General features: G+C 37.2%; 1 protein-coding gene and 1 long non-coding RNA gene across 4 annotated transcripts in view; one reads left to right on the top strand and one right to left on the bottom strand.

Moving 5' to 3' along the window:
* Nucleotides 1-4,799: 4,799 nt before the first annotated feature.
* Nucleotides 4,800-21,335, bottom strand: part of prrc1 (proline-rich coiled-coil 1) — a 59,975-nt gene continuing 43,439 nt past the window's right edge. For 2 of the 3 annotated variants that reach the window (XM_016666276.1, XM_007542424.2), the window contains 6 exons: nt 15,173-15,318; nt 13,314-13,416; nt 13,062-13,225; nt 10,345-10,448; nt 8,744-8,846; nt 4,800-5,404 (listed from right to left, as the gene is read on the bottom strand). In XM_016666276.1, the coding sequence (XP_016521762.1) occupies nt 5,195-5,404; nt 8,744-8,846; nt 10,345-10,448; nt 13,062-13,225; nt 13,314-13,416; nt 15,173-15,318 (830 nt within the window). In that variant the 3' untranslated portion in view covers nt 4,800-5,194. The remainder of the gene's footprint in view (nt 5,405-8,743; nt 8,847-10,344; nt 10,449-13,061; nt 13,226-13,313; nt 13,417-15,172; nt 15,319-21,335) is intronic. The other variant, XM_016666278.1, reaches the window with a different exon arrangement.
* On the top strand, nt 10,455-19,830 carry LOC107834616 (uncharacterized). Its single transcript, XR_001660423.1, has 3 exons — nt 10,455-11,581; nt 18,594-18,598; nt 19,783-19,830. It is a non-coding gene; the product is annotated as an uncharacterized LOC107834616 (long non-coding RNA).

The following is a 21,335-nucleotide window of genomic DNA, read 5'->3' as shown; positions in this document are numbered from 1 at the left end:
AAAAACACATTAATGTTTGAAAATGCCAAAGTTGGAAAATGTTTAGCCACCTTTATTTTAAAAAAGTCAGTATCTCAAGATTTTACAGCATCATCCTGAATAGTTGAACCTGAAATGGGTTCAACTATTGATTTATGAGATGGAATAAAATTCCATCTCAATATCCAAGCCTCAATATTTGGAAGACCACACTTCCAAATATTGAGGCTTGATTTATGAGATGGAATAAAATTCCATCTCAATATCCAAGCCTCAATATTTGGAAGACCACACTTCCAAATATTGAGACTTGATTTATGAGATGGAATTTTAAAGCACTTATTGCTCAAACGACTTTGTGAATTTTAAAGCACTTATTGCTCAAACGACTTTGTGAGTGATTTTGTTCAGTGATCCACCATGGATCACTGAACAAAATCACTCACAAAATCAAAATCAAAAAGGTTGGGGGCCAAAACATGACCTTGGCATGTTTGGCCATGCCCGTCCACCGTGATTTATATTTATGATTTAAATTTAGACAATATGTGAACCACAGTACTGCAATTATCATCTTGAAGTGAAAATGAAAAGTGAATGGCTGCGCACTTCACCATCGTTCCTGAAAAAACGACTCCGCTTCCGTTTATAGTTGTTGGTGAGGTGCCCTTGCCTTCCTCTTGAGAGAGCATGAATACCTGAACTAACTATTTACCTCCCTGGCACATAGAAGAATAAGTTAAGGTAGTGTAAATAATTTTTACATAGGACATTTTCAGCAACAAGGTAATTAATTAAAAGTACTTCACTAAAAAGGAAACAAAATAACAAACCAAAGGAAAGAGCAAAAGAAGAAAAAGAATAATATTGATAGAAATTTTATAAACTAGATTCTGCTGATCTGGACTCCATTCTTGTTCAGAGTTGCTGGATTTTAAGTTTATTCTAAACCCTGTTCTGGGTTGCTAGATACATATAAGTATACATATAAGTATCTTCTGGACTTTCTAAGTATGTTCTAAATATGTAAAAGTAGTGAGTGAAAAGTAGTGAATAAGAATAACCCTGTCCTGGAAGATTTTTTTTCTGGATTCTAAGTTTGTTCTAATTCCTTTTCTGGATTGCAATAATAGGAGTCTCTTTGCATAATAATCCAAAAAGTGATCTAAAAAGTATAGTGTTATGAGTACCTATAGTAATGAGTATCTAGTGAAAAATTTACTCTAGTAAGTTTCAAATATACTTACATTTGTGACAATACTTTTTAAGTATACCAAGTATTAAATGTACTACCTATAAATATATACAAAGTATACTACAAGCATGCTTGTACCAATTCTGACATTACAACTTTAACACACACACTTAAATATAATTGTACCAAAATACACTTTTGAGAAATATATTAAATACAAGTATACTTTAAATGAACAAAATATATATTTGCTCAAGTAATGTAAACAATATGCATTTACAGATAATTTGTGTATATTTTAAAATATATGCTTAAGATAGAATTTTTTAAACTTTGCTTAACGCTTACTTTAAAAGTAAACTATTAAACTAAAATTTCAGTATGTTTCAAATTACATTTGAGTCTATACCTTAGGCTAATAAAGTATGCCTTTTTAGGTGCCTTAATAATCTTTTACTATTTTTGTTAAAATGGCAAAGATAATAAAAAAATAACAATCCTTTTAATGGAACTTGATGTTTAATGTGTTTTTTGCCTCAAAATATCAAACATTTACCAGTTTAGTGACAGAGGTTCTACAACACTTGTCCTTAACACTAAATGTAGCAGGTATCTTCAGTTTTACATCCCTCCGAATATGATCTGTTGTTTTCCGTCTTATCTAAAACACTGAAGCTGTCTTTATCCAATCCATTTTGGATTGGATAACTTATGATGAAAGTTAATGGCATTAGCACCAGTTCACACTCCAGATCAGATGGTGGTGGTAATGCACTGTTTTTTTTTTTTAAAAGAAGAAAAGCCAAGAAGCCAGAGAAAAGATGCTGTTCAAATTCGCCATTTTTACTTGCGTAACATCGCCTTGAAAGTAGATAGGGCCTTGATAATAGTTAGTAGTTTTGGTAAATTCAAGCTGGTGACGTTATAGTTCGAGTTAGACGACAACACAACAGGACAACCCTAGTAAAAAAAAATTTATACTTTCACAAATGTAAGTATATCTTAAGTATACTATGTATTAAGTGTACTACCTATAAATATATATGAAGTATACTAAAAGTATGCTTGTACCAATTTCGAAATAGCTTTAAGCACACTTAAATATAATTGTACAAAAATATGATTAAGTTTCTTATTTTGCTTTTAGTCGACTATATTGGTTTGATTATTTGCTTATTTAATGTATAATAATATCAGCCAAAAATAATACAGATGATCATTTTAAAGAACAAATCATACATTAGATTAACAGTATATACATAAATACTTTCTACTTTAAAAGGCTTGTTAGGGCTTTATATTGTTAGTGTTTTATATTGAAATGTTGATATATTTCATGAATTCATTGTTCAGTGGTTAGACACAGACCTGCAGCCCAGGGGCGGTTCTAGATGGGGGCCAACGACGAACCAAAGAAGTTGTACTAAATAAATGTCTTATGTTAATACTCAGTGGTGGATTTTTTTTAACCTTCACAATTTTACTTTAACAATGAAATATTCTAGTGCTACACTTTTAGCTGCTGTAAGGAGAAGGGATCACACTTTCCAGTGTGGCCAGGCAAACTGAATCTCTGGAGACACAAGTGGCTCTTTGGCTTACTTGACCCTTGGCTCTTGGGTAAAAAAAACCAAAACAGAACAATATTTCATTTGATATAATGATGAAATATTGCTGTTTTTTCTTTTGTTTGTTTCATTCTTGTGTTGCCATGGAAAACCACTGACTACCCTGGCCCCTGTGGTAAATCTGGTCTAGAACTAGCCTCAAAACCTAACTCCTTATTTGTAAAAATATTTTGGTCTGTAAAATGTCAGAATGTTCACATAACTTTTACGCTTTTAGTTGTTTGAGGACACATTTTGAATATTAAATCAGGTGTTATGATCAGTTACTCAGTGGTTTACCAAATACTTTTTACACTGTTTTAATGTATTTAAAGTATACTACTCTGTATAGTAGTATACTATACTGTATAGTATACAGTATAGTTTTGGGGTACTCTAACCGACCTCTATGCATAAACGATTGCTCTATGGATCACTTTTTAAGGACAAAAAACACTGCCATAAAATATTGTCCATCACTGCAGCGGCCATCTCACCCCGTGAAAGTCGGGTGACGCGCTGTGGTGAGCGTCCCTTATTTTGATTTCTGAAAGGTGGCAACCCTGTCGACAACACAACAGGACAACAACCGATGGAAATAAAATGTGGATCACAAAAGGAGCCAGAAGGGATGAAGGCTGCCAACGTGTTGCTAGCTAAGTAGTAAGTTTGCTTATTAATTATCTTTCATTATAAACAGTAAGGATATAAACAAACTTAGTTGGTTTCAGAAATAATTATGTGATCAATTTTATGGTGACTTTTATGATTATTACTATAACGATCATTCAGATTCATGTTATAACTACATGGAGGCTCTGTTTGTTGAGACTTAATGTACTTTTCTTCATAAACTTAACCTGGTTTTAATTGAGCTCAGTATGCCAAAGAGACTTTGTGAGGCTGTTGTTATCATTGTTTTTATCTTCAACATATTTTTGCAGTCTAAGCAAATGGAGATGAAAGAGGACTTAGAAAGTCTAAAGACTTTCCTGTCTCAGAGGAGGCACCAGATCGCCAACCAGTTCCGAGCCCGTTTTATTGTGCAAATTAAACAGTGAAACATTCAGACTCAAAATAATTAAGTTCCTTATGAAAGGGGGAAAAAGGGAAAAAAAAAGCTGAGGCAGAGGAGGTTTATTTCTTCAATTTCCGTATTCTTATCTTGCAAAAGTTGCCATCAGATCTTCCTCTCATCTTGATTTCTACTCTGATATTTTGTCTTTGTGTTCTTCCCCTCTGCTTCTGATCAATTCCCCTTCAGGTGTTTGCAGAGGGAAAATTCAAAAGCTACTCTTTAAGTAACTGTTAGTACTGTTAGCAAGATCTACAAGTTAACTGTTATTTTCACAATCATTTCTATCTCTAAGATAACAAATCTGATTTCACAAAAAAATGGATTTGGTTCACTTCAGGCCAAAATGAGCAAATGGTTCTTCTAAAGAACCAAACAAAACAACATACTTTGTCCAAATGGTCAATTATTTACACAAACCATTGAGTTTGAGGATTGCTGGAGAGGAAAATGCATTAATACAATGCATACATGAGTCAAATTTTTAAAATATACTTTGTTTACAACAGTTCAAATCTGGACATAAAGAAGGATTTAAAAACAGTTGTAAGGCTTTTAGATTATCTTTTTAAATAAACATTTCTGCTGGAAAGAGAAAGGGAAAAATTAACGAATGCAAGTGATGTCTTTGGCACCAAGAATTTCGAATGGCCTGACAAAAAAAAAAATAAATAAATAAATAAATTGTTGCATCAAAGTTTGACAGAGTAGATAATTCCCAGTCTTGTACTACACTTAGAACCTCAGAATCAACTTTCAAATTTTAACTTCTTGCATGTATTTTTGTGCTCTTACCACGTCACAGCATATTTTACAATGTATGAATTTCAATGTGTACATGAGCAATGTTGCAATGCTTCGAGAATAATTTGATAAGATGTGCATTTACCCCATCTGTTAAATCTACATTTCAGAAAAACAAAAACAAAAAAAAGAAATTCTGCAGCCTGCAGAAAATAAAAAAGAAGATTTATTTTCCATTCAACAACAGTAGGAGAAATTCAGCTTTGTATTTACATTTGAAAATTATTGTTTTGTAAGGATACTGGGGCTATGCCTTGAAAATACAAGACAGACCCAGCATGCAATACTTTCTGTGCTACCACAGGAAAGTCGGCCAATGACATGCATTAATGAGTAAAAGAAATTAATACAATGTCAGAATATAGGGGGAACCTTTTCATAACGCAATGCAGAAAAACAAGACTTTATCTCGCTGCATTGAAAAACACACTTAGAAAATCTCAGTGGGCACAAATGGATACATCTAATCCAAAAGTAGAACGGTAGCTTTCATGGCCGTTTCTGTGTCCCTATGGAATCTGTTACCAGTCAGCCTCACTCAGTCCAGGGAAGCAGCTGCTGTTTGTAAAGTCCAGCAAGAACTTTGGCTGCACACTGGATTATATGATGTTGGCTTAATCCTGTTACAGACTTGTGCCAATCTGTTCTGCTGATGTTTGGCAGACTGCGCTCCAAGATCTCTCCCACTGTAACAACCAGGCCGGACCAACGCAGGCTGTAGTCAGGTGGTGTAAGGGAATGAGCCTGTAGAGGGTCACAAACCAATGAGATCCAAGTGACTTTCCGTGAAGTACTTTACAAGTTTACATTCAAACATACATCATATTTTAGCCTCGGACAAAGATTTGGTACTGACCAAATCTTTGTCCATTATGGTCAATAACAAGCAATATTTCTGGCTCTCCCAGATTTGTAACTTAAGAGGCTCCTCCGTCCTCCATTACCTGTATTAATGACACCTGTTTGAGGTTGTGGACAGGTGTCTTTTATACTGATAAGTATCAGTATAAAAGACACCTGTCCACAACCTCAGTCACACTTCAAACTCCACTGTGGTGAAGACCTGTGCAATCACACCAGAAACAAAATTCTGGGAAGACTGAATCTGCAATAGGTAAGCAGCTTGGTGTGAACAAATCAACTGTGGGAGCAACAATTAGAAAAGGTAAGACATACAAGACCACTCATAATTTCCCTTGATCAGGAAAATCAAAAATGATCATAAGAACGATGAGCAAAAATCCCAAAACCACACAGGGAGACCTAGTGAATGACCTGCAGAAGGTTGGGACTAACATAACAAATAAAAGGCTACACTACGCCGTCACGGACTCGCATCCTGCAGTGCCAGTCGAGTTTCCCTGTACATATCTGGGCACAACTGAAGTTTGTTACAGAGCATCTTGGTGTTCCAAAAGAGTACTGGGAGAATGTCATATGAAACCAAAGGAGAACTGTTTGGTAGAAACACAACACATCGTGTTTGGAGGAGAATGAATACTGAGTTGCATCCAAAGAACACCATACCTACTGTGAAACATTGGGGTGGAGACATCATGGTTTGGGCCAGTTTCTCTGCAAAGAGACCAGGACGACTGATCTGTGTATATGAAAGAATGAATGGGGCCATGTATTGTGAGATTTTGAGTGAAAACTTCCTTCCATCAGCAAGGGCATTGAAGATGAAACGTGGCTGGGTCTTTCAGCATGATGAAGATCCTGAGCACAGGTCAATGAAGGCACACCACCTTCAGGTCTTCTTTTCCTTCTTTTCTTACAAAGAAATGCTTCTCTATAAGAAGCATTTAAAGGTGCCCTAGTCAGTCTCCAGATCTCAACCCCATAGAAAACCTTTGGAGGGAGTTGAAAGTCTGTGTTGCCCAAAGACAGCCCTAAAACATCACAGAGGAGATCTGCATAAAGGAAGGGGCTAAAATACCAGTAACAGTGTGTGCCAACCTTGTGAAGATTTATAGAGAACGTTTGACCTCGGTCATTTCGAGCAAAGGATATATAACAAAGTACTGAGATGAACTTTTGTTATTGACCAAATACTTATTTTCCACCAGAATTTGCAAAGAGAGAAGTAGGACACAAAATTCAAAACATTATGGCATTGACCAGATTTGTGTACAATTACTTTACTTACTGTAACTAATACCAGTAACTTTAAAATTACTGGTATTTTTCCATGTTCTAAATGTTAATGACTTGTTAATGCAGCATTTTCTTTCTTTGTTTTGCAGAACGACTATATCACAACATAAGATCTTACAGCCGCCATGGACTGGCTTTATATCTCAATGATGATCCTGAAAGCTATTGAAGTAAGCTTTTGAATGTATGTATGGAATGTATGTCGATTGTTTTTAAAAATGATATTTTCATTAAATGAGCTGTGGTGTAAATGTTTGTATTTCTCTTGCCAAGATTCAATGCCTTTGTGATGGAGAGTTGTTGACTTTTACCACCACATTCATTTTTATTGTGCCTACAAATCACAGAACGTATGGGTCCATCAAAGTTTGCAAATTATAATTTGCAAACTTTGATGGACCCATACACTACCATTCATTTGTTAGATAATCTTTTCTCCTTAAAGATGAAGTATGTAAAATTTTCATAAAACATATTTTTTCTACATTTGTTAAAAATGTTCATGTTGTGTGTGGAAATAATATTATGAAATGATTTTTGTTGAATGTCACATTCAACAAAATGTTGAATGTGACATCTAGGTAATAGTGAATTTACCTAGATGAGTTACAAGGAGACTACAAGTGGGGCCTTGCTTTGTTCTGTGTTCCCTCCCCCATTTAGTTTGGCCTTTGATAGCCTTTAACATGGAAGTGATAATGGGCGGCTGGGACTCCCAGCAGAGCGGAGACCAGAGCAGTGAGGAGAGGGAGAGTAGTTGCAAGTTCTCCAGTTGATGTTTTTTCGGTTTGTTTAGGAATAGCTTGTTCCTGATATGCGGTCGGTCCCATCCTAATCAGGCGTCCTTCAGCGAGTTGTTCTGTGGCCACATTGTTGCTCCTGTTGATGAAATGAAATAAGTTTGCAGAGAATAGCTTTATTCCATGTTTATTAAGATGGCGTCTGTTCGAAAAGGTGGAAACGTTCAGAGAAGATCCTGTGGTTATCGATGAAGGTCACTGTGCTGGCAGCACATGCTTTTATCAGCCATTTGTTTATAGAAAGCAGTCGAGAGTATTTCAAGTCACTCCACCCTATTTAAATTTAATAAATTTTATTTAATTGCTGGGACAGGGCCACTAAGAAAAAATATTCTGTTTTAGTTTTCTAGTAGTGTTCAGAAAAATTGTAAAATCTTTTTTTCAGAATCTCCGATTCTCATTAGCAAACTCAGCACAACTTTCAATATTCTGCTGATCTGTGGTTAGAGAGAGTATTTTGTCTGTTATAGTGCACAGTGCATTTGGGAAAGGACATGACTGGTTCTCTTGGAATCAGAAATGGCTGATTCCATATACTGTCTCATCTCCGACAATAAGTACTATTGGCATATTTGTGATTTTCTTGTTGTTTGCTTTGTGGGGTGAATGTGCTTGTGGCTGATGTCTGAAGGTGAGGTTTCCCTCACGAGAAAATCGGGAAAATGTTGAAGTGCAGCAAATTTCTTTTACAGTGGGATTCTCACAGAATCGGAGTGTGTTATTGCTCGGGCTGGTCATTTTGTCCTGCAAAACAGGGCCGGGGGAATAGTTTCTCCTAATTTGTTTTCCTTCAGTGCAGCAGGTGTTGAAGTCGGATGTAGGTTTCTGCTCAAAGCTGGACATGCTGATTCGTAGAGTGAGGGGTTATCGCCGTTGGTCCTTCTGTCAGATCCACAATTTGTTTCGGTTTAGCTTCCAAAACATTCCAGGGTGGGCTGCAGGGTTAGGGTTAGGGTGCATGCAGCCTCTTCGTTGTTTATAGGGAGGGTTGTTTTGTTCCCACAAAGATCGTTTAATGCACGGATTCCTGTCTATACGAGGTCCATAATATTTAGTGAATGGATTTTTCTCTATTTTCCTATTAACCTTGGACTCTGAATGTGCACAATATAGTTTGCGTTTGTACCTGCTGGATGTGATCCAGTGTCAGAGGAGTTGCCTGTGTGAAGACCTCCAAGCAGATGCCATGACCAGGGTCTTCCAAGATTAAACAGCCAATATCAAACCACCTAAATGTAAAAAACAATATACCAATATACACATTGCAACTCTTACATCTTTTGATTCTGGAGGGTAACAGTTTATCACAAAAATCACTGGGATGTGCGACATGGCATAACATTCAAATCGCAATATATATTGTGATGGGTGGTGATAATGCATATCATGATATAACTTGTATTTAAACTTACAACAGAATGAAAAAAATTGCATACTAATTGAGTGAAACGTATCTGTACGTGTTAACACATCTTTAACTCATTTTTGTGCATGTTATTTGTATGTAATACTTCTTTTAAGTTGAGCTTATAATATCTATATATCTATATCTATATCTATATCTATATATATATATATGATATGATATATATATAATGATGACTATGTGGCGTCAAATACTACCTTTTCTTCCCACTGTTGTGACTGGGACTTGTAGTTAGTTGCATTGCTGGTATTCAGCTAACTACATGCAGTCGTTTTAAACATGGTAAAACAAATTGCTTGTATTTCCTATCTTCCACACGCTTTGCAGTTTACATTTTTCTGCTGCTGATCTGGCTGTTTAACTCTCCTTCTGTCTTATGAGACGGGCTCATTTGGACCCTACAAGTCTTTTTACTCTGTGCACAGACAGTGGGGTCACACTGAGCGCTTTTACAAGGTTTTCTTTTTGTTCTTTTGGGAAGACCGTGACATTTGAGGTGCTCTTCCTGAGCATCGTGCTAAAACTACTGGAGGGTTTTAGCAACGCATGTGGGAGGTGTAAAATCCCACATAAGCTTTTACACCTCGTTTCCCCACTGGAGGTTAAACCTGAACCCGATGCAGATAATTTATGTTTTTGCACCAGTCTTTTTAACAAATTCTTCCCTTATTCCCAGCCACACTGCTTCCCTGCTTCTCTATTTCGATACCAGCTGATTATGTCATCAATAAAGCATTACCATGGTTAACTGGTAGCCTGCAGATCTCCATCGTAGGCCAAATTTCTATTGTTTCTACCATTCATTCCTACTCTGTACTGCACATTTAAGTAAAGTACACCAGGCAGCATTTTCTCAAATATACAAGCTGAGATAAATTTGCATGATCTATCTCAGCAATTTTGTGGTTCAGAAAAAAAAAACAAAAAAAAAACAAACAAACTTTCCAGTTTTGTTGTATGGGTGGGTTAGTTTCCTTTGTGTGTGTGTGTACTTGTTTAACTAACCTATTTAGTACTATTTCTGGCATATCTACTAACATTGATGGGATAGTAAAGACTAAAGACTGATGGGTCTTTATGAGGACCCATCCGTCCTCATAAAGTACAGTGTTTGGTCAAGGAGACCACACACTGTACAATGGAAGACCTTGTATAGGGTTAGGAAAAAATTCTGGGTTAGGCATAAATGCAGTTGCTACAATGTATGGAAGTCAATACAAAGCCCTAATATGGGTAAAAATACAAATGCGTGTGTGAGGGTAGCTGAGTGCTTGCGTGTGTTTTGGAAGTTTTCTTCATACTTCTCTGGAAAAAGTTCAGCTATGAAGTTTTCCAAAGCGACTACAGGCTGCTTCTCATGAATCACACCAGCTCGACGCAAGCCATCAATGCGTTCTTGAGCACCCTGCAGACATATACACATGTTTACCTTTTAAGAAATAATTTCACACAAGTTAAAAGTGGAGCATACGCTCCTGTTGTGATAAAATGCTGTATGTTTTATTTATTGCCCGATAAAATATATGAAGCAGAAATTCCATTGCTTACAAATGCTTTTTCTAACATCTGGTGAGTTGTTATCTAACCAAAACAATCTCCAAAAATAAACTCTTTGAAATAAAATTTTGTGTTACCATACTATTTTCTAAGGTTAGATACAGTCACCTTAGAAGTTATTAGCTACCTTCTGTCCTAATTTTGATCTTTAATGAGAAAGAAAAAAGAAAAAGAAAAACACTAGAGATATCCCTATCTGATGATCCTAAGTACAACTTAAGGCATGACTGACTGGTCGGATTGGAGTAGTCTAAATAAAAAGACCAAACACAGAGAGAGAACCAAGTAATTGACAGAAATTCAATATCAAGAGTGGAAACCTAGTAATGGCGAACGAAACAGAAATTGTGGTGGTGTGCATACTGTGGTAAAATAGTAATGATAGTTTAGAATTTGTTTTTTGTGAGTTTTCTGTGGACTAGTTCTGGTGGTCCTCTGAAAAAAGTACTATAGACACACTTGGATTTCAAAAAGACGTTAGCCTTTACTTGCTTCATACAAAGGTATTTTGTTTGATGTATCGAACTTTAAAGATATAAAAAGGATTAATGAGATGAATATAGAAGGAAATACTGACAGTGAGGCTTGCAGAATACAAGAAATTGGCCAAAAACAAAAAACAAATCTCTGTTCAGCAAAGCTGATCTATGAGTGTGTTCTGTAACTGTACTTCTCCTGTTGGGTGACTGGAGTTTAAATTGAGTGAATAAGAAAAGCATGAGAAAGACCTTGAAAATTTAAGAAACTGCCATCTATAATGGCGTAATAAATTAGTGTTCCCGTAAAGCCTCTTTTTTTTTTGTGCCACAGTTTTCCCTTTGCGACAATCTTACAATGTCCTGAAGTGTGTGGTGTGTTACGTGGTGGTGTGTTGCCCGAGTTGGGTTGTCTTGGCCCGGTTATCACAGCCTGTGGGGTTTTCCCTGACTGGGAGCGAGAACTGTTGAATGTGACGGGTGGGCAATCAGAAAGCGCGGTGACGTAAGCAAGGAGGGGAATCCTAAACAAGGCACAACCAAGAGTCCAGTGGACCAGTGGAGATAATATGTGGAAATGTTTATTATGTAAAGGTCATTATTATATATGGTTTATTCAGTTAAAAATGTTAACTACGAAAAAACATAACTCACCTCCAAATCATAGTGCAGCAAATAGAGCAGCTGTTCCCGCCGTCTTTTATCCAGTGCCTTTTCATTTTGTTATGTCTTTTATTGCTTAAAATAAGTCCACAAACCGTCACTGCTTCTACATCGTCATCCGTGTTTGTTTATTCTAAATTCATGTATGGTATGTTGGGGGTTTGATTTTCTTCGGGAATCGGGATGTTCGTGACTGTAATCGGTTCGTGTGGTGTGTTGCTCCTACCGTGTGGCTGGACACACGAACCGATCGAACCTTTTATCAGCTCTGTGGTCACAGCAGTTTGGAAAATCAGCGGACAATTCTTAAATCGTGCCGTGTGAACCAGACTTAAAACTCACAAGCTACCCTCCTCTCCTCTCGCCTTGATCACTGCCCTAACCCTCTCTGACTCTGGTCACTACGGTAACGTTTACGCACCTCTTCAAAATAAGATACAGATGCGCAACAAAAACAAACATTTTACTTTCTTGAAGATTTTAACTCATGATAACGACTAATGGGAGCCCTGAGCTTGTTTCTCTGCAACAAGATGGTTCCATCTGGGAGACATCGAAGTGTTGCTTATGCACAGGGTGCTCATGGTCACTAAGTGGCGAAGCAGTTTAAAGGCTTCATTCCCTCATTAGTGAGCTGAACGCCGCATATTAAGCAGAGAGGCTTGGAATGTTGGAGTTACCTACCGGGATAAAATCCATTCTCCTGTCTCTCCTATGGGTCTTTCCCCTTCGCAAAGAAACTTTCCAAAGACATCTGATCCATTTTTTACTCATTTTGCTGCTTGTGGCTCAATGTTGACGACGTAACCATTAAACGGAAATATTTAATTATTTTTTGCGATGCCCGGTACCAATTGGTCCACGGACTGGAACCGGTCCGCGGCCCGGGTGTTGGGACTACTGTTTTTAGCCATAAACCAGCAACCTTTTATCCACATGCATGGTAAAAAGAGGTGATATATGGCCCACATAGCTTTCCTTTGAGCGCACCTAACTCGGCATGTGTGAGTGTTGGTGACACAAAATAGAAACGTGTTTTCGTCCAGCTTTTCTCAACTCTGAGAGGTGTGGTTTTGATGGTGGGGTGGGCTGACCCCTCTGATAATGGCAGGGGAAAAGCTGGCCTAGACATCCATTAGGTGCTGGGTTAAAAATGTTTCAACCAATATACCTGCAGTGCAGACAGTTGGAACTTGGTGGTTTGCCCAGTAGCATGGCTTACAACTTATCTTTTTTTTTGAAAACTCAGCTTCTTCTAACAATGTTTATCAGAAATGTTTTTAAAAACGATAAATATCTAGAAGAAGAAACAGTGAACTGACCTTAGCTCCAGCTGCATAGCCCACTGGCTGAGGGGCAATGTTGGACTGACTTGGCTCTCCAGTGACCGTTGCCATCCCAAAAACCTCCTGGAAGGCCTCTCTGACAGCTTGCACGCTCATGTCCTTATCAGAAGCCACTACAATGTCAATGTCTCCACCTGACTCTGAAGGCAGCAACACAGAAGAATTAACAAAGACCTTCAAATGTTTAGTCACCTGGTTAAAGGATGAAATGTGAGACGCTTAACCTACTGATGTATGGTGCCATGCCAGGGTCCAGAGTAGTGATCATGGACTCTACTGAGTGTTTGGTTTTATTTATGACGTTCTTTACCACGGGATTACCTGCTACTCCCTAAAGAGGCACACAGGGAACACACAGGCAAGTTGACCATAGTTAGAATTTAGCTTCAATACTGTAATTTTACATAATTTGTCTTTTGTTTTTTACTGAATTACAGAGTGCTTGACCAAAACGTGTCAAATGGCAAAACAATAAATTGATTTATTGTTTTGCCATTAGCCTGAGCTAAAACTCAGGCTAATGGCAACATCTGAGCTAATGTTTATCTTACAGGTAGTTACTTCACACAGTATTTATAAATTCTGTGTGAGACCATTTGTATTATATTATGGTTATTGTTTATTATGTGACTTAAAGTCTGGACAGTGAGGATGACTTTGCAGCATTATGTAAAATCAACTTTGAGCTTTAGATCATATTATGTTATTGCCTCTTTAAAAACATGTAAGAAGTGTTGCCTTGAGTCATGTATGTTCAAGAAATGCTTCAATTTAAAACCAGGTCTGGTGGCATGGGCGGGTACTGAGGGGCATTGTCTGCCCACAGAGTCAGCTGTTCACCCAACCCCACCCCTCCCTGACTGGAAGCTTTTTTTTTTCTTTCTACCAGAGTGGGCAACTTATAAGTTATAACAGCCAAACCTCCTGTTTAAAAAGAAGCTGAAGTTTGTCACCTAATACATATGAGGTATGTGTCTTAACTTTACATTTTCTTTGAGAAAATAACATTGACTATGTTCTCTTTCTCTGTAATGTTAGCCATGAGCAATTCAAGCCAATCCTACCTTGCTGTAAGTTAATGTTAGCTAAAGTTATTAAACTCCATTACTGTAACGTTAGCCCTTAATATTAAACATATTTTAATGACAGGCAAATAGGTTTTTTCCCCTCCAATTTTAATCTAGCAAATTAAAAGCCAATATGTTAGTCAAAGTTATACTTTATGTGCATTATTTAGCAACTTGGCTGATGTGACACAGTGCTTGTGTTCTTTGCTTTGGCAACTTTAGCCACATGAAGACCCAGGCTAGCCTAAGGACACTTTAAGAAATAGATAGGAAACATCAGATTCTTAGATTTCTGTAACATCTGAGCTAATGTTTATGCAAATCTGAGCATAATTACTCAACATTTTATGTTGTTTATATCCTTATTGTTTGTTTTTGCAAAAATAAACATGGTTATTTTATTTCAAAGGTTACATAAAGGTTTGTTCATGCAGTTATATAAGAAAAAACACTTATGTAAAAGCTTGTTTACTCTGCCCATTCTACCTCCCTCCTCCGGGAAACCAGTCATCCCCGGCTAAACTCCTCTAGAGCCGACCTTTTAAAACACCTGGGTGTACTGCCTTAGAGAAGCAGCTCCTTTTCTGAGCTGCAGTTTCCAAGCTTTGGAGCTTCCACCTTATAGAGCACCACTCCCCCACTGAGCTCCGGCAGACTGCCGAGCAGCAATTAGCAAACAGCTGGCGGAACTGCGCATCTGCGTAGCTCATTATAGAAGCTACTACTCGGTGCAACACTGGTAGAAATGTTGTTAAAGGATTAATAGACGAGGAATGTTGTGATAACTTTCTGAAGACAGAGTTTCAGAAATAGCAGGAGTTTTTGGCAGGGCATTTTGTTGAACAGTTATTTGCTGCTCAAATAACTTGTCAATGTGTACGTTTTATTTTGTGACAAAGTTCATATTGGTAATGTTTCTATTGGTTCTTTCAGGTCAAATTGTAAGGGATAAGATTTTAATTTCTGTTTCACATTCTCGAAAACGTAATTTAAAGCCATGTGTGATTGCGGAGCTGTTACCTTTAAAAAACCCCAAATCCCTTTTGGGGAAGTGGTGTCTTCAGACACTCTGGGGTCCTCATCCTCCTCTGGGAAAGTAATTGGAGATCCAGTATTTAGTCCTCCTGTCACTGCTGAATGCTTATATATGGTGTCAGACACAACACCTAGACAAAAAAACCCAGCAGACATTCAATTAAGAAAGACAATTAGAAAAAGTTAAAATCTACCTATGCAAGAGATTTATTTATTTTTAATAAGCTTTTATTTAGCTAGATAAAAACCCATCGAGTTCAAAACTACAAGTGACCAAGAGGCGGCAGTGTAGGAAGTGGACAAGCCAAACGAACCATAACAAAAAAATAGAAATGGTGCAAAAAAAAGTGCATTACAAGAGCAATCTAAAATGAAAAAAAAAAAAAAGCACTGAATGGAATTCTGACAGTTTCAGTTCAGACTGTAAGGCTTTTTAAGTAGAGAGGGCAGAGAAATGGAAAGTTTTCATCTTTTCACACGAGGAATATAGAGATACAACTGTCAGAGTGTCGGGCATAAAGGCTTTCAGTTCTCTGACAGAAATTGCATAAATAAATAGGAACTAGGCCAATGAGAGCCTTGTGCAACAGAGTAATCCATTGCGTACATCATCTTTCATTTGCATTTCATTTACATTTGCATCTCAATAAGTAGAATATTGTGAAAAAAGTTATATTTTTATAAAATTAAACTCAAATTACTGTATATAGTCATCACAGAGTGGCTTATAGATACAAAAAAACAACCTTAAAATTTAGTGTAAATTTTGAGTTTAGCTATGACATTTTAATGCATCACAAAAAAGAAACAGAGTAGTTTCAGAGGTTCTTGACGCACTAAAAATAAAAAATCCTAACCCCTCAGGGCTCTGACTTGGGGTCCCTTCTCTTTATCATCTGCATCCTTGGCAATATATTCTGTAAATTTTATGTTTATTTTCACTGTTATGCTGATGACACCCAGCTCTAAATCACCACTAAACCTTTGTCTGCTCTTCTGCCCACCTCCCTCATTGATTGTATCTCTGAATTAAAACCTGGTTCACTCCAAACTCAGCACCAAAGCTGAAATTCTCATCATTGGTACCAAATTCACCCCATCTGATAGTGATAGTTTTTCTTTCACTCCTGATAATTTTACCTCCCTCTTCCCCCGGGTTAACAGTCTAGGTGTCATCCTCGACAGCACACTATCCTTCAAATTCTACAATAACAACATCACCAGGTTTGCCTAAGAGGATTGAGGCAGTTAATATTATGTAGGTGAAAACCTACATAATATTATGTAGGTTTACACCTACATAATATTAACTGCCTCAATCCTCTTTCTCCATTTACCTGTTGTCCCATCTGCCCACTGATTCACTCCTTTCACATTACAACTGAAACATTTGCTTAAACTGTTTTTTCTATTTGCTCTATTAAATTAAATGTATTTTGTATGGTGTTTTTGATTGTCCAAAAAGGTGTCTATAAGTAAATTGCATCAATTTATTTGTATTATCAATATTATAAAAGTAACAGTTAAAATTAGCTAAAAAGCTAAAGGTAGCTAAAATAATGATTATCAGTAGCATTCAACAATCAAGACTACTCTGAAAGAGAAAAAGTGCAAATGATTAATTGGGATGTGTGATTTTAGACTTAATACAGTAAAACTTTTGTAAACTGTAAACATTAATTGTCAGCTTCTTCAGTTTATCGTTTTTCACAAGAGTTTAACATTTATTGTTCAAAATTTGCAGCAATGTTGCTTATATTTTAGCTTTTCAGAACAGGAAAAAGTCTGTGCGCCCTGTATTTGTTAAGCCGGAGCTATTAAATTTACCCCTTAACACCTTAGTGCCACTGCGTAGTTCATGTTCACACAGGCAAATGAGGGGAGGTGATTCTCTGAATTCGGTACATTCTGGGGTCTCAGGTACATATATTTATGTGCTATAAAAATATACCACAAAAAAATTGCATCTATTGAAAGGCTCTTTGAACCTCCAAGAAAATATGTTTCCCTACTTTATGCATGAAATCCCAAACATTATTACAAATTTCTTTGTTACTTAGGTTGCTTTAAATTCAACCCCATAATGGGACAATTTGATTCCTCTATGAGTATAACTCTTAAAATAATTAAACTAATTATTTTTGAGCAAAACTGGAGGGATATGATTAAATAATGCTATTTTATAAATAATTCATGTATTTTTCTCATATTTCTTTGTATGTATACATCTGTTTACTTCTTGGATTTTTTATTCATCACAGAAACTTGGCTACAAGAAGGTCAGTTATTCCCGTTTTCTGAACTTCTACCTCAGAACTGTGCTTTTATAAACTCCCCGGTTGACTGGAAAAGGTGGAGGTCTGGCTACAATTTTTAAATCCAGTTTTCACTGTCAATAATCATCTATGAAATAATTTTTCAGTTTTGAACTCCAAGCTTTTGAATTGAAATTAACTGAATCAATTCTGTGTGTGGTGATCTATCGTCCGCCAAAGTTCAACAAGGACTTTATTCATGAATTCTCTGTACTTATGGCATGGATTACCCTAGAGCATGATCATATTTTAATAATAGGTGACTTTACACATATGCACATATGCTGTGCATATGTGTAAAGTCACCTATTAGCATATAATACACATATAATACACATATAATATAATACACATATGCTGCCCAGATAAACCTCTGGTGAAAGAATTTTTGGACTTGATTGATTCGTTTGATTTTACACAATCTGTGGTTGGACCAACACACACAAAGGGACATACTCTTTGATATCCAAACAAGGGCTTTATTTGGATATCATTGAAATTCTTCAGACTTGCAATTCTGATCATTTCCCTGTTTTATTCTCTATTAAGATTTCATCTTCTGTGGTTACAAATAATGCTAAACCTTTACTTTGTCGTAGTATTATTGGAGAATTGAAAGGTGGCTATACTCTTAATTATATAAGTGAAAGAAATAACGCATGGAGACGTAGTTCTTGCTGCTAGGCCATAGACGAGCCGGAGATTTATTACACTACCACGGATTCCTCATTACAGTTTCATCAGTTCAATACTCAAAAATGTTCTAAAGTCTCAACAAAAAAATCTACCTGTATTCTTAACATCACCCTTTTTTATACACTCATCTTCACTGGTGTGAGTTGGAAAGTTTCAACCAATGGCGTTGCTACTCTTGACTTGTGTAAAGATTCTGGCGTGCCTTAAACTAAGTGTGTATTGGACGACCTTTAAAATATTTGAGACCTCATGAACCCAACATCTGCTCCATTTCAGAATTGCTGAATAGGACAATTTATCTCAAATTGTTGCTCTTATCTGTCAAACAGCAAACTTTCCAAGTCATTTTTTGGTTCCATTTGCGCTTTGCACACAAATGGAAGGAAAGGAGTCAGGTCAGGTTGACCTAGAGAGGTACTAAAATCCTTTCGCAAAAACAACTCCTTAAATAGTATTTCCACTCTTACAGTATTAACTCTGATATGGCTGTTCAACTGAATGCAGTCCTAGCTCATACTACATTCCTTACTGATAGCAATCTTAATATTGAAGCTCTTATTAATTTTAACAACGCATGCTTTAATGCTCTAAATACCGTAGCTCCCCTGAAAACTATATCAACTACAAGAAAGAAAGTTTTAGAGCCACGGCTTAATGAAACCACTCGTGCACTCAGACGGGAATGTAGGCGTGCTCAGAGGAGGTGGAAAAAAGATAAATTGCAGGTTTTGTTTGAAATTTTGAAAGATAGTTTAATTATCAGAATCCTGTCAAACTAGCAAAATCAAAATATTTTATAGCTTCAAATAAGCATAGGCCTCAAGTCCTTTATAATTTCCTGGATAGGATCGTCAATCCCTCAATTATATCTAGCCCTATAGGCTCTGTTGAACGTTGAGGCTTTTTCTAAGTTTTTTATAGAAAAGATTGAAACGATTGTCCCCAAACTTTTTCCTGTGAGGGCCTCATAACTTTTCCTTTCTCTGGTGGGGGGCCGGAGTCAGTTTGTAACAGAAAAAGTGTGACGTTTGCAGGAGTGCCTAAATGTAAAAATGTATTGTTTTCCAGACAGCACAATCAAATAACATTCTCTGGGTTCTTCACAGAAACAAAATCCAGTAAGGATTATAGTCCGTATTTTCCGAACTATGAGCCGCACTGGACTATAAACCACAACCCCAAAGTTTTTTTTTTATTTTTATTTTTTATAAACCAGTAAACATAAGCCTCAGATATCTCTGCCGCTCCAGGTTTTCCACAACTATGCAGCAGCAGCAGAGGGGGGCAGACACCCAAAATTTGTCTGCTACTAGCATGTGCTAAAGCAGTGGTCCCCAACCGTTTTATTACCGCGGACCGGTCAAGACTTGGAAATTTTGTTGCGGCCCGAGGGGTGGGGGGCGGGGGGGGGAGAACAGTCAGATAAGGCTTCTGCATGTTGGTGTTCCCACTAAATCCTGTATATGCCCTATTTGGGTTGTCTTGGCCCTTTTATTGCAGCCTGTGGGGTTTTTCCTGACTTGGACCGAGAATACAATCTGCTGAATGTGACAGGTAGCCAATCAGAAAGCGCAGTGACGTAAGAACAGAGTGGAATCCCAAACAGCTGACATATCGCGCAACTGAGAGTCCGGTGGATATCAGAGATGATATGTGGAAATGTTTATTATTATATGTAAAGGTCATTATTATGTTTATTCAGTTAAAAATGTTAACTATGAAAAAACAGTCACCTCCAAATCATAGTGCAGCAAATAGAGCGGCTGGTACCGTCGTCTTTTATCCACCGCCTTTTCTATAGTTACGTCTTTTATCTCTTAAAATGATTCCATCGTCATCCGTGTTTGGTCATTCTATTTCTCGCTATGTTGGGAGTTTTGTGGATTTTCTTCTGAAATCTTCTGAGTTCGTGACTGGAATCGGTTCGTGTGGTTTGCTCCTGCCTTGGACACACGAACCGATCGAACCTGTTGTACTTTTATCAGCTCTGTGATCACAGAGGTTTGGAGAATCGGCCGACAATTCTTAAATCTTGCCATCTAATCCAGACTTAAGACTCACAAGCTCTACTCATCTCCTCTCGACCACTGCCCAAACGCTCTGACTGTGGTCGCTATGGTAACGTTTATATATCCCTTCAAAATAACAGAAGTGCCACAAAAACGAACATTTTACTTTCGTGAAAATTTTAACTCACGATAATGATAACGGGAGCCCTGAGCTTGTTTCTCTGCAACGAGACATCAGAGAGACGATAACACCCGAGCTGTGTTCCTTGAGCACAGCGTGCTTGGTCTCTATGTGGCAAAGCAGCTTGAATCTGCATGTTACGCAGAGCGGGCTTGTAATGTGGGAATCACCTACCGGTCCGGGATAAATCCATTCTCTGGGCCTTTTCCCCTTTGCAAAGAAATTTTCCAAAGATATCTGATCTGTTTCTTACTCATTTTGCTGCGTGTGGGCTTAATGTTGGCGCGCAATTAACTGAAACTTCCAATGATTCACTTCCTGCTAAAGAGCCCCCTGGTGGTTGAAGAAAAACTCACATATAAACGGCTTTTAGTCCGGAAAATACGGTAAATGTAAAAAAAAAAAAAAAGAAACTGAATGCTTTCTGGTATTGTTCAGGGGGCCGGATCCAGCCCGGGGCCGTAGTTTGGGGACCCCTGTTTTAGAGGCTCGAATAAGCTGGTAGATTTAGACTCCCATGGAATGCCACAATGTATAGCTATTCTGGAGCATTTTGAGCCAGTTTCTGTAGATGAACTGACTTTGGGGTTACACTTTATTTGAAGGGGGGTGAATAAGACTGACAAACACCTGTCATGAACATAAATACGCCTTCATGAAAATTTATGACTGTGGTCATAAAGCGTCATTCGGTAAATTATGACACTTTTAATACAAAGTTGACATTATTCAAAATGTCTTTATGACAACTTGACATCAACCAAGAAATCATTACTGATATAAATTTGTTCTAAAAGTATTACTGATTGCCCTTTAAAAATTAGGTAACTTTGTTATTAAAGGTAAAGTTTAAACAGTAATGATTTCTTGGTTAATGTCAAGTTGTCATAACAAAGACATTTTGAATAATGTCAACTTTGTCATAAGTTACCGAATGACGCTTTATG

Source organism: Poecilia formosa, unplaced genomic scaffold, assembly GCF_000485575.1.
Source record: "Poecilia formosa unplaced genomic scaffold, Poecilia_formosa-5.1.2 Scaffold690, whole genome shotgun sequence".
Classification (NCBI taxonomy): Eukaryota; Metazoa; Chordata; class Actinopteri; order Cyprinodontiformes; family Poeciliidae; genus Poecilia; species Poecilia formosa.
The sequence above is the reverse complement of the archived record's forward strand: the minus strand, read 5'-3'. Positions and strand labels throughout refer to the sequence as shown.